General features: G+C 36.8%; 1 protein-coding gene across 6 annotated transcripts in view; it reads right to left on the bottom strand.

Moving 5' to 3' along the window:
• tiam1b (TIAM Rac1 associated GEF 1b) overlaps positions 1-12,568 on the bottom strand; it is a 90,642-nt gene that overhangs the window by 40,184 nt on the left and 37,890 nt on the right. For all 6 annotated transcript variants that reach the window (XM_058744512.1, XM_058744519.1, XM_058744516.1 and 3 more), the window contains 3 exons: positions 6,392-6,457; positions 4,386-5,256; positions 768-977 (listed from right to left, as the gene is read on the bottom strand). In XM_058744512.1, coding sequence (XP_058600495.1) covers positions 768-977; positions 4,386-5,246 — 1,071 coding nt within the window. In that variant the 5' untranslated portion in view covers positions 5,247-5,256; positions 6,392-6,457. The remainder of the gene's footprint in view (positions 1-767; positions 978-4,385; positions 5,257-6,391; positions 6,458-12,568) is intronic.

The raw sequence follows: 12,568 nt of genomic DNA, 5'->3' as shown, positions 1-12,568 counted from the left end.
TGGGGTGGTGGTGGATATTGTAAAATAAATATGGGAAATGCATTTATCAATCAATCAATCAATAAAACAGTAAATAGATTTTTTATTTGCCTATATTATATATATATAATATAATATATACGTCAAATTTTGACGTAATGTTGGCAATTATTTGACGTAATGTTGGCTATAATTACCATCATGTCACAATATTTCATTAACGTAACAGAATTTGGCACATTAAAATAAAATCATATAAATACATTTTTAGACGCAATATTTAGTTTTTTTTAAATACTTTTTATTTTATTTTATTTTATATTATTTATTTACCCCATCAAGTAACACAAAAACATGAAGGAAGAATTTCTAAAAAGAAGAACAATTATTAAAAACTTAACACTGCAGGTTGTTATTTTTATAACATCATACCATTTCTTAAAAACCATCAACTCTTTTGCTTTTAGCCTTTTTCTTTTTTGTTTATTTATTTTTCAGGTACATATTAATATTCTGACATAATATCATACTTTATTATTTATTCCATTTATAAATATTTAAATTTTTTGTTTGCATATATTTTATTTTAATGAGCATTACTCATTTGACAGAACGTTTCCCACTGATGTTGTGGCGTGATGTTCACTTGGCCATAATGTTCATGCACTGATGCGTTCCTGCACTGACGTTGCATCTATCTGATATTACTGTATGTCTACTGATGTCTAAATGGAACATATTATAAACTAGGAACTGAAGAAACAGTGGGAATGTATCACCCTGCCCACCTGTGTGCCATCTGAGGGTCCCGCTCCAGCCCCGCTGCTGCTCCCACTGTCGCTCCCGGTGAAGGCGCCCCCTGCTGACGTGGAGTAAGCGGAGAAAGACACAGACATGGTCTTATAGCGTCGAGCGTGATGCTGAGACACCTCGCTGTCCCCCGTCAGCCCATCGATACCGCTGTCCTCATAATCACTGCCGTCTCCCGCCGTGACATCCTGAACATGAAATAAATACATGAAAAATAAACATTTACCATGATCATTGGTGATAACGGGATAATGATTTCATTTACATCATTTTATAGGTATGAATTTAAATTTAAGTTATTAGAATAATTTCTAGCCAAAGAAACTGACCAAATAAGCATAAAAAGACAAAATTTTCGAACTGAACAACTGAGTATAAAAAGACACTTTTTTTATATTGACTATATAAATTTTAGAAAAAAACAAAAATCTATTAAAAATTAATTAATTATTTTAAATTAATATCAAAAAATATTTAAATATTTATTTTTTTAGGCCTGGAAATATCCCACTTCTGAAATTCCCTTATGTTTTCATGTCTATATATATATATATATATATAAAAGCATTAAATGACAGCATTAAGTGAATGTACATATAAATATAAAATATAGGCCCAAATTAAATCTTAATAAATGAAGTAATTTTGGAGCAAATCTGGCCAAAAAAAAACAAACAAAAAAACATGTAATGTTCTATGAAAACCAGACTGTATGAAAAGACACGACATGTATCTAAGTGTACACAAAATTATTTTTTAAAATACTGTCTACTTAATTGACCTAGGACATCAGTTTAACATGGCTTGCTTTAACTAAAACTAATCATGGTTCCTGGATGTTCTTTCTCAGTAACCAAACATGAGCCTTGCGATTTCGACAGACTGAACGAAAGATAAAGACTCAGTTTTCCACTCTAATAAACGTGGCTCTTCTCCAACACATCTTCATTCCTCCTACCTGCTGGCCGGAGCACGTCGTGTCTTCAGAAGCAGAGCACATGCTGCAGGTTGTGAAGTGAACATTTTACAGAAGTTGAAACTGAGAGACCACAGCGCTGTCTGAACTCTGCGTGTTGAGTTATAGCGCAGTAAAGTTGACTGTACAATACCACTCTGTACTGCGGCTGGGGAATGATGGGATATTACCCACCAAACCCGGTATCTAGAGGGAGTCACATGACTGGACTGTGCGGCCCGGCATGCCATTCATCTTCACCGATGGAGCCTCACAGTGAGGCAGTGTCACACAGTGATTTGATCTTTTTCTTTCTAGCTTTAGCTAATAGCCTACCTACGTACAACTGAAACACTCTGATTTCTTTCTTGCACACACATATGTATGCAAGAAATACAGTCAAAAATAAACCAGCATATCTAGAGCTCAACTCTCTCCACCTTTGCTCCTCGTTCTCGCTCTCTCTCAATCGCGTTCCTGTCAGTTAGAGCTCATTAGCATGACAAAAGAAGCGAGCTGTTCTCACAGAAGTCTGACTCCAGGATCTGGATCATTCGAGAGAGAGAGCAGGAAAATACAGCCACCACCATATGGACAGTGTGACAGACCATTACCCACAGTGCACTAGGATTGTCAACAGACATCACAGAGATTGACAGCTACAGTGGTGGTACTATTATGGTGTGGTAATATTAGTACCATGGTACTGTGATATAGCATAGCATTTACAAATTACTTAATAAAATGTCCTTAAAACTGAAAATTTTAGTACCTCGGTGCATGTCCATCTAACCATGGTAGTATAATAATTAAAAAATATATATATTTTATCTATAAAAATACCATTATATTTCTATAATTTTAAAATATTTTATATTGTATATGTACAAAATAGAAATACCATCACATTTTTAAATAAATTACTGAGAATTTTAATGTTATCTATATAAAAATATATAATATTAATACCATACTAATAATATAAAAATATATAATTTAAATACCATATAAATACCGATTTTGTACATTATTTTGTTTATTTTATCTGCTAAAAATAAAATATAACTGACATTCTATTTTTGTATATTTACATATACTTTATAAATAAATAAAAAATACATATAAATATCATTATATTTTTACAGCATTTTTATATTTTATCTATAAAAAAATGTCAAATATAAATACCATTATATTTGGTATTTTGTTAAATATTTTATTTATAAACATATAAAATATAACATATTATATTTTTTAGTTTACACCAACAGCTGACTGGGATGAGTGTCTTGTGAAATCATAATACTGTCCGATGGGAAGCAACAGTGGAGTCTGTGTGAACTTGCACACAAATGAGTCATTCATATGTACAGTGTCTTTACATGAGGAGACTCAGAGGATTCTGGGGGATTAACCGCAGTCAACATTCATAGCAAGACTAAAATTCCCTGGTGTACACCTACACTAACACAACATTACACTCACATTCTTACTGCACACCTACGGGCGTTTACACTGACACTCAATGACTCCAGTCATTCAAACAAAGCCATTCACTTTCAATGAGAGCGGCTGATCTGAAGAGTGAATAGCCTCAAAGCTCACTACCAACAAAAGCGCAGATAGTCAAGCACATGTTTATCAAACAGAAAAGACTACTAGCCTTTTTAACCACTGACAGTATGAACAGAATATTTTACACTAGTTTTGAGGAAGCTAGTTTTATTTTAAAGTAGTTAAATTACAAGGACCCTACCCTACCACCCTACCAAATGTACTTAGCTACACTACACTTTACGAACACCTGAAACCTTTTCCAGTTTATGTTTTTGATCATTTTAGCTCAGCTAACTACACTGAATATCCCAGACGACTGCTGGTCTAACAAAAATATAATTAATATTTCATATTTTTATAGATAGAATATTTACATCAAAACAAATAATTATAAAATACAATGGTATTAATCATGTATATTTTTTATAGATAGAATGTAGAAAGCAAATAATTATGAAAACATAAAAGTATTTGTCAATTATATTTTCATAGATAGAATGTAAAAAAAAAAGAAAAAAAAAGAAATATAATGGTAGTTATATTTGATATTTTTTTTAGGTATGGCACTGATGAACCCGGAAACATTTTGCACTTGCACATTCTTTGAACTTTTGCACTTTTTTTGTGGCCTCAATAAAAAATAAAAAAACTACACCAGCATTTGCCAAAATTTTTGTGTGCAGATCCTTTTTTCTTGTTTTGCATTTGGTTTGGATCTACACACCTGGACAGTCTGTCGACATTTTTGCAATGACTGTGTTTGGTGCTACTTTATTCATCACACATTATTCATATTGTTTTACATACAAAATATAAAAATGCAAATAATTATAAAAAATATAATGGTATAATAAAAAATATAGAAATATAGAAAACAAAGTTTATAAAAAAGTTATAATTATAAAAATATAATGGCATTTATATTTAATATTTTTTAGATTAAATATAAAAGAAAATACAAAACTATAATGGTATTTATAAATGTTGAGAAATATAACACGATTACAGAATGTATTTGGGGTTTAATATTGGAGCAGTGACCAGTAAGATTAACTGTGGGCGGGGCTACCCAATTCAAACTCACCTGTATGGTTTGTGCCCGCCTCCCTTGCATAACTCCTTGATGATTGGTCGGTCCCTCTGACAGACAGTGAGATCGGCGACAGGGCAGTGTATACGCGCCGTATGCGGCTCCGTCGTCCTCACAGGGCGAGATCATCTTATCCTCGTCACCTTCTCTGCTTGTGCCACCGGCCTTGTGCCATTTGGCATAGCGTCCGTGTGTGGGCCTGCAGGCGGGGCTCTTCGGTCCGTAGAGTTCATCTAAAGAATTGGCTCGGTTTGAGTCCAGCAGCTCCTGAGCGGACGACTGTAAATGGGTTTCGCAGTCGTCCGGCGTGTCTCCGATCTCCTCCGTGCTGGTCAGGTGCTCCTGGCTCAGGTCGGATAAGGACACCTCCAGCGAGTCCTCCCTCCACATGTCTGCAGACTTAGAGCGCTTCTTTTTAAAGCTGGACGCCTCTTGGGAACTGTCCCGTGTGCGTTGGACAAGGGTCGTGTCCTCCGGTGGCTCGGCGGCATCCTGCGTGGCTTGTTTAGCAGTGGCGGCGGGCGAATGGGCCGGATGGTTGTGGAAGGACATGGGTCGGAGATTCATGGCCACACGATCCACCCAAATGGGGCCACTGAAGTCGGGCAGCATGTCCGAGTCGTTGAAGGGCTCCAGGCCGTGGTCGGCCAGTGACTGCGGGATGCTGGGAGTGCTGCTGGAGCGTGTGCTGGTCTCGGAGTTGCGGTGCTCCGGTTTTCCGGACGGAGTTCGGCGGGAACAGTACGTCTGCTTGCTGGACAGACGGAGCGAGCGGGACATGTGCTTACGGGAGAGGTGGCGCTGGCCGTCTCCATAGTAACCATGGCCGCTGCTATGACTTTCTGTGTTACCCATGGCTCAGTATCTGCAGCAGACAGAGAAAACACAGAGATCATGCAACTAAATATAACTGACCCATTAAGATTTTTTTGCACTGTTATTATTTGAATGACAACTATTTATGCATTTATTTATTATTTTTTAACACCGTGTCATACAATTAAAGATTAAAAACTATATGACAATTAAAGATAAATTGCAGAGTAGAGTCTGATTAAGGAACAAATGACTCATAAGCTCACTGGTTCATTTTAGTGCATTATATGACAATGTGCAGTTAAAGATAAAGATTATGAAGTCTGAAAGTATTATTTTATAAAAAAAATAAAAAAAGAATACTTGTAAATATATGAAAATGTGAATATGTTAAAACAATTTTTTAAATATATAATTAAGGTCAGTTATTGGACTGCATTTATGCTGCTGAATAATCAATATAAAAGACAAAAATTTTATTTGCATGAACTGTTTAGATGTATTAATTATTGAAATTATTATTGAAAGTGTACTATATTATTTAATATCATATATTATAGTACACTTTCAATAATAATATATACTAATTATTTATATAAATATATTAAAAGTAATTATATATTAAAAATCTTATTTATACTAAAAACAAATTACTATTTTATATTAAAATATACATTTGACACAAAATAAATTTTCATATATAATAAAAATAAATTTCTGTAATAAATGTTTACACACACACACACACACACACACACACACACACATATACATACATATATACACACAGATATATATATACACACAGATATATATATATATATATATATATATATATATATATATATATATATATATAAAAATAATGAATAATTGACGATGGGCCTTTGTATTATTAGAAAATAATGCACATCCCAGGTGGTGATGCAGCTATGATGAGTATATAATAATAATAATAATAATAATAATAATAATAATACATTTAAAAAATGTATGCAAAATGTTTTATATGTGTATATAAATATTTATTTAAGTTTACTCTTAGAATTATCCAGTAAGCTTCAATATAATACAACACATTTTCAAAAATAATATAATTTTTGATATAATGAGTTTCACACATGAATTGGCATAACACCATCAGCCGAGTCTGACAGGTACAGCATGACTTTTTCTGAAATTACCTGCTTTGTGCCAACGACATCACAGTCATGATAGATTCCACTCTGCATACAGATGACGTCCAAAATCTGAAAAAAGAGAAAGCAAGAGAGTTATAAATTACTAGTCAAAAGAATCCAAACACAGCAGTTTCTGAGGCAGTACGAGGGGACGAGCTGTTGTGGGATAAAATTAGACTAACCACGGAGAAAAACGACAGAATTAGAACTGAAAGAGGGATTGAAGAGATTCGCCGCTGTGGTTGGAGACCACACATGTTCAGGCACTCTGGACAGCTTCAACAAATGCAAGAAGACTGACTTCACTCTGAGCCGCCACATGAGAGGATGTGCGTGTGTGGTCGCATATATATCAACCCGCGGTTACTGCTGCTTCCAATAAACGCCTGCATGAATGGAAATATATACACAATGAAATCCAAAAGACCCATTTTTCATATGATACGAGAGAGAGGTCGGTTGGCGCATGCTGTAGAGTATACTAATGAATAGCATACTTGCTAGCAAAATGATTCAACTACAAACAAACACCCCAAACATTTACATGCTTAAGATAAACTTGCACTAAATTTCCTGACACATACTGATCCGGTGCCATTAGATTCACATGGAACACAAAGAACTCACTCCACAGAGATTAGTTTCATGATTATTCTGAAGTTAAAAGCCTATTCATGCAGGATTTTCCCAATGGACCCCCTCGTAGCAAGAGTGAAAATTCACCCTGTGATGACTAAGCATTATTGCACATGTTGATTTGGCAAAAAAACAAAACCCACCAGAAGCAATGTGAACCACCAAAACAAAAATGAATAATATCACCAGCTCAAGGTCAATGTGGAATTGCAGTTACAGTTGCATGATTTAAAGGAACTGTTCACCTAAAATGAGCATTTGCTGAAACTGTATTGATGCCCAGGCCATCCAAGATGAAAACAGATTTGGAGAAATGTAGCATTATGTCACTTGCTCACCAAAGGATCCTCTGCAGTGAATGGGTGCCATCAGAATGAGAGTCCAAACAGCTGATAAAAACATCACAATAATCCACAAGTAATCCAGTCTATCTTGTGAAGTGAAAAGCTGTGTGTTTGTATGAAACAAATCCATTATTAAAACATTTTGAACTTTAAACCACTGCTTCTGGCTAAAATATGAGTCCTCTATACATAATATTGCCTTCTCTAGTGAAAAAGTTGTCTCATCTGAATCAGGAGAGAAATATGCAGATCTGTTTTCAAGCCAAAATAGTCCAAAACAGCTCTAAACAAACATGTTGGTTAATTTTGATGTGAGAGGACAACAGGGGATGGGCTTATTCACTTTAGAAAATATTATTATGGATTGACAATTCACAAGCCTAAATGATGGATTTGTTTCTCACAAACACACAGCTTTTAGCTTCACAAGATGTTAACTGATGGACTGGAGTGGTGTGGATTATTGTGATGTTTTTATCAGCTGTTTGGACTCTCATTCTGACGGCACCCATTCACTGCAGAGGATCCATTGGTCAGCAAGTGATGTAATTCTAAATTTCTCCAAATCTGTTCTGATGAAGACACAAACTCATCTTCATCTTGGATGACCTGATGGGGAGTAAATCTTCAGCAAATTTTCATGTTTGGATTATTCAAAATATATCTTATTCTGTATTGCATAGAAGAAAGTAAGTAATTCAAAATTGGATCAACATGAGAGTGCGCTTCCTATAGACAGCAGGAACCAGAGGGATCATCTTGGAGCTGTTTCAGATTCTTCATTCTCTTGGAGTGGGATCTCTCTATCTGTCCTGACTAGTGCACCGGAGCAGACTGGGGTCAGTGTGTAGCAGAGCTGAGAGACGATAGTAAAGGCTCATGACAGTGCTGCTAACTCAACTGCAAACAGCAGCGAAGCATCAGGACCGGGACGCAGAGTTCTTGTTTGGCACATAAAGTGCAGAGAAGCTGACAGGAGACGTCTGAGAACAAAACAGGATAACAAGAATTTGATTTGCATGTGTGCTTCTGCGTCTCATTTTTCTCATTTCGCTCACTCCTAGCCAGTCTGTAAGGCAAGGCAAGTTTATTTATATAGCACATTTCATACACAGTGCTAATTCAAAGTGCTTTACATAAAAGGAAGTGAAGCCCTTCAACGACTCAGACATGCTGCCCGACTTCAGTGGCCCCATTTGGGTGGATCGTGTGGCCATGAATCTCCGACCCATGTCCTTCCACATAATAATCACAACAATAAAAACAAGGAATTAAAAATGATATAAAAATTGATTTAAAATGAATTAAAGAGTAGAAAATGATTATACATTAAATACAGTGCAATCAGTTCAAACGTAGCACAGTGCTCATTCAACAAATGCACAGCTAAACAGATGAGTTTTGAGTCTGGATTTAAATGTGGCTAATGTTTTAGCACATCTGATCTCTTCTGGAAGCTGGTTCCAACTGCGGGTGGCATAATAGCTAAAAGCGGACTCCCCTTGTTTTGTGTGAACCCTTGGTATTTCTAACTGACTTGATCCTAATGATCTGAGTGGTCTGTTAGGTTTATATATGTATTTAGGTCCTATGACATTGAGAGATTTATAAACGAGTAAAAGTACTTTAAAATCAATCCTAAATGTAACTGGAAGCCAGTGTAAGGACCTGAGGACTGGTGTGATATGCTCTGATTTTCTGGTTCTAGTCAGAATCCTGGCAGCAGCGTTCTGGATGAGCTGCAGCTGTCTAATGGTCTTCTTTGGAAGGAGACCATTACAATAATCCACCCTGCTGGTGATAAAGGCATGAACAAGTTTCTCCAAGTCTTGACTGGACACAAAATATCTAATTCTTGCAATGTTTTTGAGATGATAGTATGCTGATTTAGTTACTGCTTTGACATGACTACTAAAACTAAGGTCTGTCTCCAGAATCATCCCAAGATTTTTGACTTGGTTTTTAGTTGATTGACCCCTAGAGTCAAGGTATGCATTCACCTTGAGAACTCCATCTTTGTTTCCAAATGCAAGGACTTCAGTTTTCTCCTTATTTAACTGAAGAAAGTTCTGGCTCATCCAACAGTTTATTTCATCGATGCATTGGCAGAGGGAGTCAATGGGGCTGTAGTCATTTGGAGATAAGGCTAGGTAAATCTGCGTATCATCAGCATAGCTGTGATAGGCAATTTGTGCATATTATATATATATTGAACAGTAATTTCTGCTACTAATCTTTTAATATTTTATTCAAACGTTTTCTCATAATTAATACTTTACAAAAAATAAATAATAACAACAACAACAACAGCAACAAAGAATAATAACAATAAATAAAAAAATAAGCAAAGAGAGAAAAAGAAAGAAATAATAATAACAATAAATAATTAATAAAAATGAAAGAACGAAAGAAAACAACAATAAATTAAAAAATAAGAAGAAAAGAGAAAAATAAATATAATAATAAATAATTAATAAAAAAAAGAAAAAGAAAGCAAGGAATCAAGAAAGAAATAATAATAATAATAATAACGAAAGAAAGAAAGAAAGAAAGAAAGAAAGAAAGAAAGAAAGAAAGAAAGGGTAGTGATACAATACAATCAACAGAAATGCACATTATGGCTGCATTCACAGTTACTGTTTGGGACTGACAGCTGTTGCTTACAGGTGAGAGACTTGAAATGTTTTATTTATTCAGCACATTAAAACTTGAATATCTGTATGAATGAACAGCTGAAGTCACAACCGCATTCAGGACACTAGAGCGACAGAATCAAAAATGGCGTCATAACACCGGGACGTTTTATCACAGTTGACAGCCCGTTTTTAAATAAATGAGCCCAGTCGAGGCTTGTCCAATTCATCAGAGTTAAACAACTAACAATGACTTCAAATGCTTTGTTAGTGAGTGAAGAGAGCGCATTTGGTGCTCGCGCAATCGAGCCCACAGCACTGACGGCAACTCCAGTGGATCTTCAGATGAACGCAAATCATTTCTCCTTCTCCGTCTCTGTGGGTGAATTAAACCCGTCATGATTATATAGGCAACTCGATGTCCCGTGCTGTTCCGCTCATTCAGCGCAGCTTTGAATGCAAGTTCGGCTATATATATATATATATATATATATATGCGGTTCTGATGGTCGTATAATAATAGAATGCTCTATGAACGCAACTCAATGAAGTGATGTTGCCATACTAGCCTTTACCTTCTGCTCTAGAGTCTTGTTTTGTGTTCAACATGGCAGAAAAACAGTCTTAAGTAGGGATAACTGCAGGCTCATGCAATGGGCATGGCTAAAGGTGCAACGCGTCGACGCATTCCTTGCTAATCGAGGTATTTTCATAATCGACGTAATCGATGATGTCGACGAATCGCTGCAGCCCTAGTTTATATGCTTTACAAGACAACACATAGCCTCTTACCTATTTACCATTCTCACAGTCCTTAAGTCTTGTTTGTACACTGACCTTTTATGTGGCGAGTCATACAACATGCCAGAAAAATTCCATCTTGTTGCACGATGGTGCAAAACTCCAGGAAACTCAAATACACAGAAATTCTCCTGTGTCTCTGTGGAAACCAGGCCAGCTCTTCACTGATGGAGCGGGGTCTACACATGCTAGCGTAAACCATCAGGATAACACCAAAATAGAAAGCACTTCAGCACTGGGCCAGCAACATCCCCAAGTGCTCGATCTAAGTTCTCACACAGCAGCTAAGAGCAAGTGCTCATGGGTAAAAACATGTGAGTTCAGGACATCAGCTCGATGTGCCCACAGGCCTCAGGCTGTGTTTTAAAGAGCTGCCCACATAATCTGCCTCATACAGTAATAAACGAATGTGAAAAGGTTACAAAATGATCTTCCACCATCATGAAATCTACTTGGCTTGATATTGAAAAAGAAAGACTCTGCATGCATAAGGTATAGTCAAATATGACTATAACAATAGATAGAATGATAGAACGATAGAACGGTAGAATGATAGATAGATAGATAGACTCGGACTCTTCTCTAAGTGAAGACATAAAGCATCCCATAAGCCTGTTTATCTGTAACTAATGGCGTGTCGTGTCTTAACCAGCACAAATCAAAACACACAAGCTCCTCCGACAGGGAAAATAACCACTCTATATCACGAGGCCATCAGGACACGTCACATTCAGCCGCTCTCCAGCGGGAATGGTCTGGCACAACCCACTCACAGAAGAGCTGATGGATGCTGAAGAAGAGAGGAGGGAAAAAACAGCTCGATATCTGTCATTCTGCCTGTTGTTTATCAGCCTCAATTCTCAACCAAACACCGTTTTGCTTGTTTAATTTATCAGTAGTATTTGCTAAGTCAAGCACTACTACTGTATTACTAGTGCGTACACCAACTACAGGGCTAGTGATTTAAACAAAGACCCTAGAAACTTCAAAACAACATGTTAAACACATTCAGAACAACCTGAACACCCACGCATTGTGTTGGCAACTTTTGCATGAGCAAACAGCACTAGTTTCATAAAATATAAATGTTTTGAACTGGCCTCAGGCTTATTTCAGGCCTTCTCATTGATCTGCCACCAAATAAAGGTTAAAGAGAACAGCAAACTCAAACCAAACCACACTCATTTAAATTCAAAGCATGCTTGTTTTATCAGTTTCTATGTGTTATTGAGATGAGCGAGGGTGTGAATATCCTCTCAGTAAATAAAGGCCTTTAGCTGATATGATCCCTGGCAGAGAGCAAAAACAGTGTGGCGTCAGACAGAGTTGTTTATCAAATCCAGTGATGACGTCAGGCAAATAACTGACAGCCGTAAACATCCTGTCAGCCCAAATTCACGTTCATGGAGGTGTGCAAACAAACACACCCAGGGGCTCCATCACGCGATCCAGAAACCCGCTTCACCGCTCTGCGTGTTTACCTGCAAATCTCCCAAAAATGTGACAGGTGCATTTTGCAGTCCTTTGTTATAAAAGTCCCCTGATCGCACATACCATGACCTGTCGAGACAGGAGAGCTGCCCACCGACGGCTGAAAGTCAAGACAATCAGCTTCAGGGAGCCGAAGGGGTGAAAACAGCACTTTTTGCCCCAAAGCTCAACCTGACGTGTGTTTCTCAGCGTGGGAGCTTGGGAACGCTCAGAGGCAGCTGGAAACAAAACCTAAAATTCATCAGCAGCAGCAGGGTGGAAAAGAAGGAACGTTT

This window comes from Onychostoma macrolepis, chromosome 15 (genome assembly GCF_012432095.1).
Source record: "Onychostoma macrolepis isolate SWU-2019 chromosome 15, ASM1243209v1, whole genome shotgun sequence".
Taxonomy (NCBI): Eukaryota; Metazoa; Chordata; class Actinopteri; order Cypriniformes; family Cyprinidae; genus Onychostoma; species Onychostoma macrolepis.
Note: the sequence above shows the minus strand (reverse complement) of the source record. Positions and strands in the feature narration are given on the sequence as shown.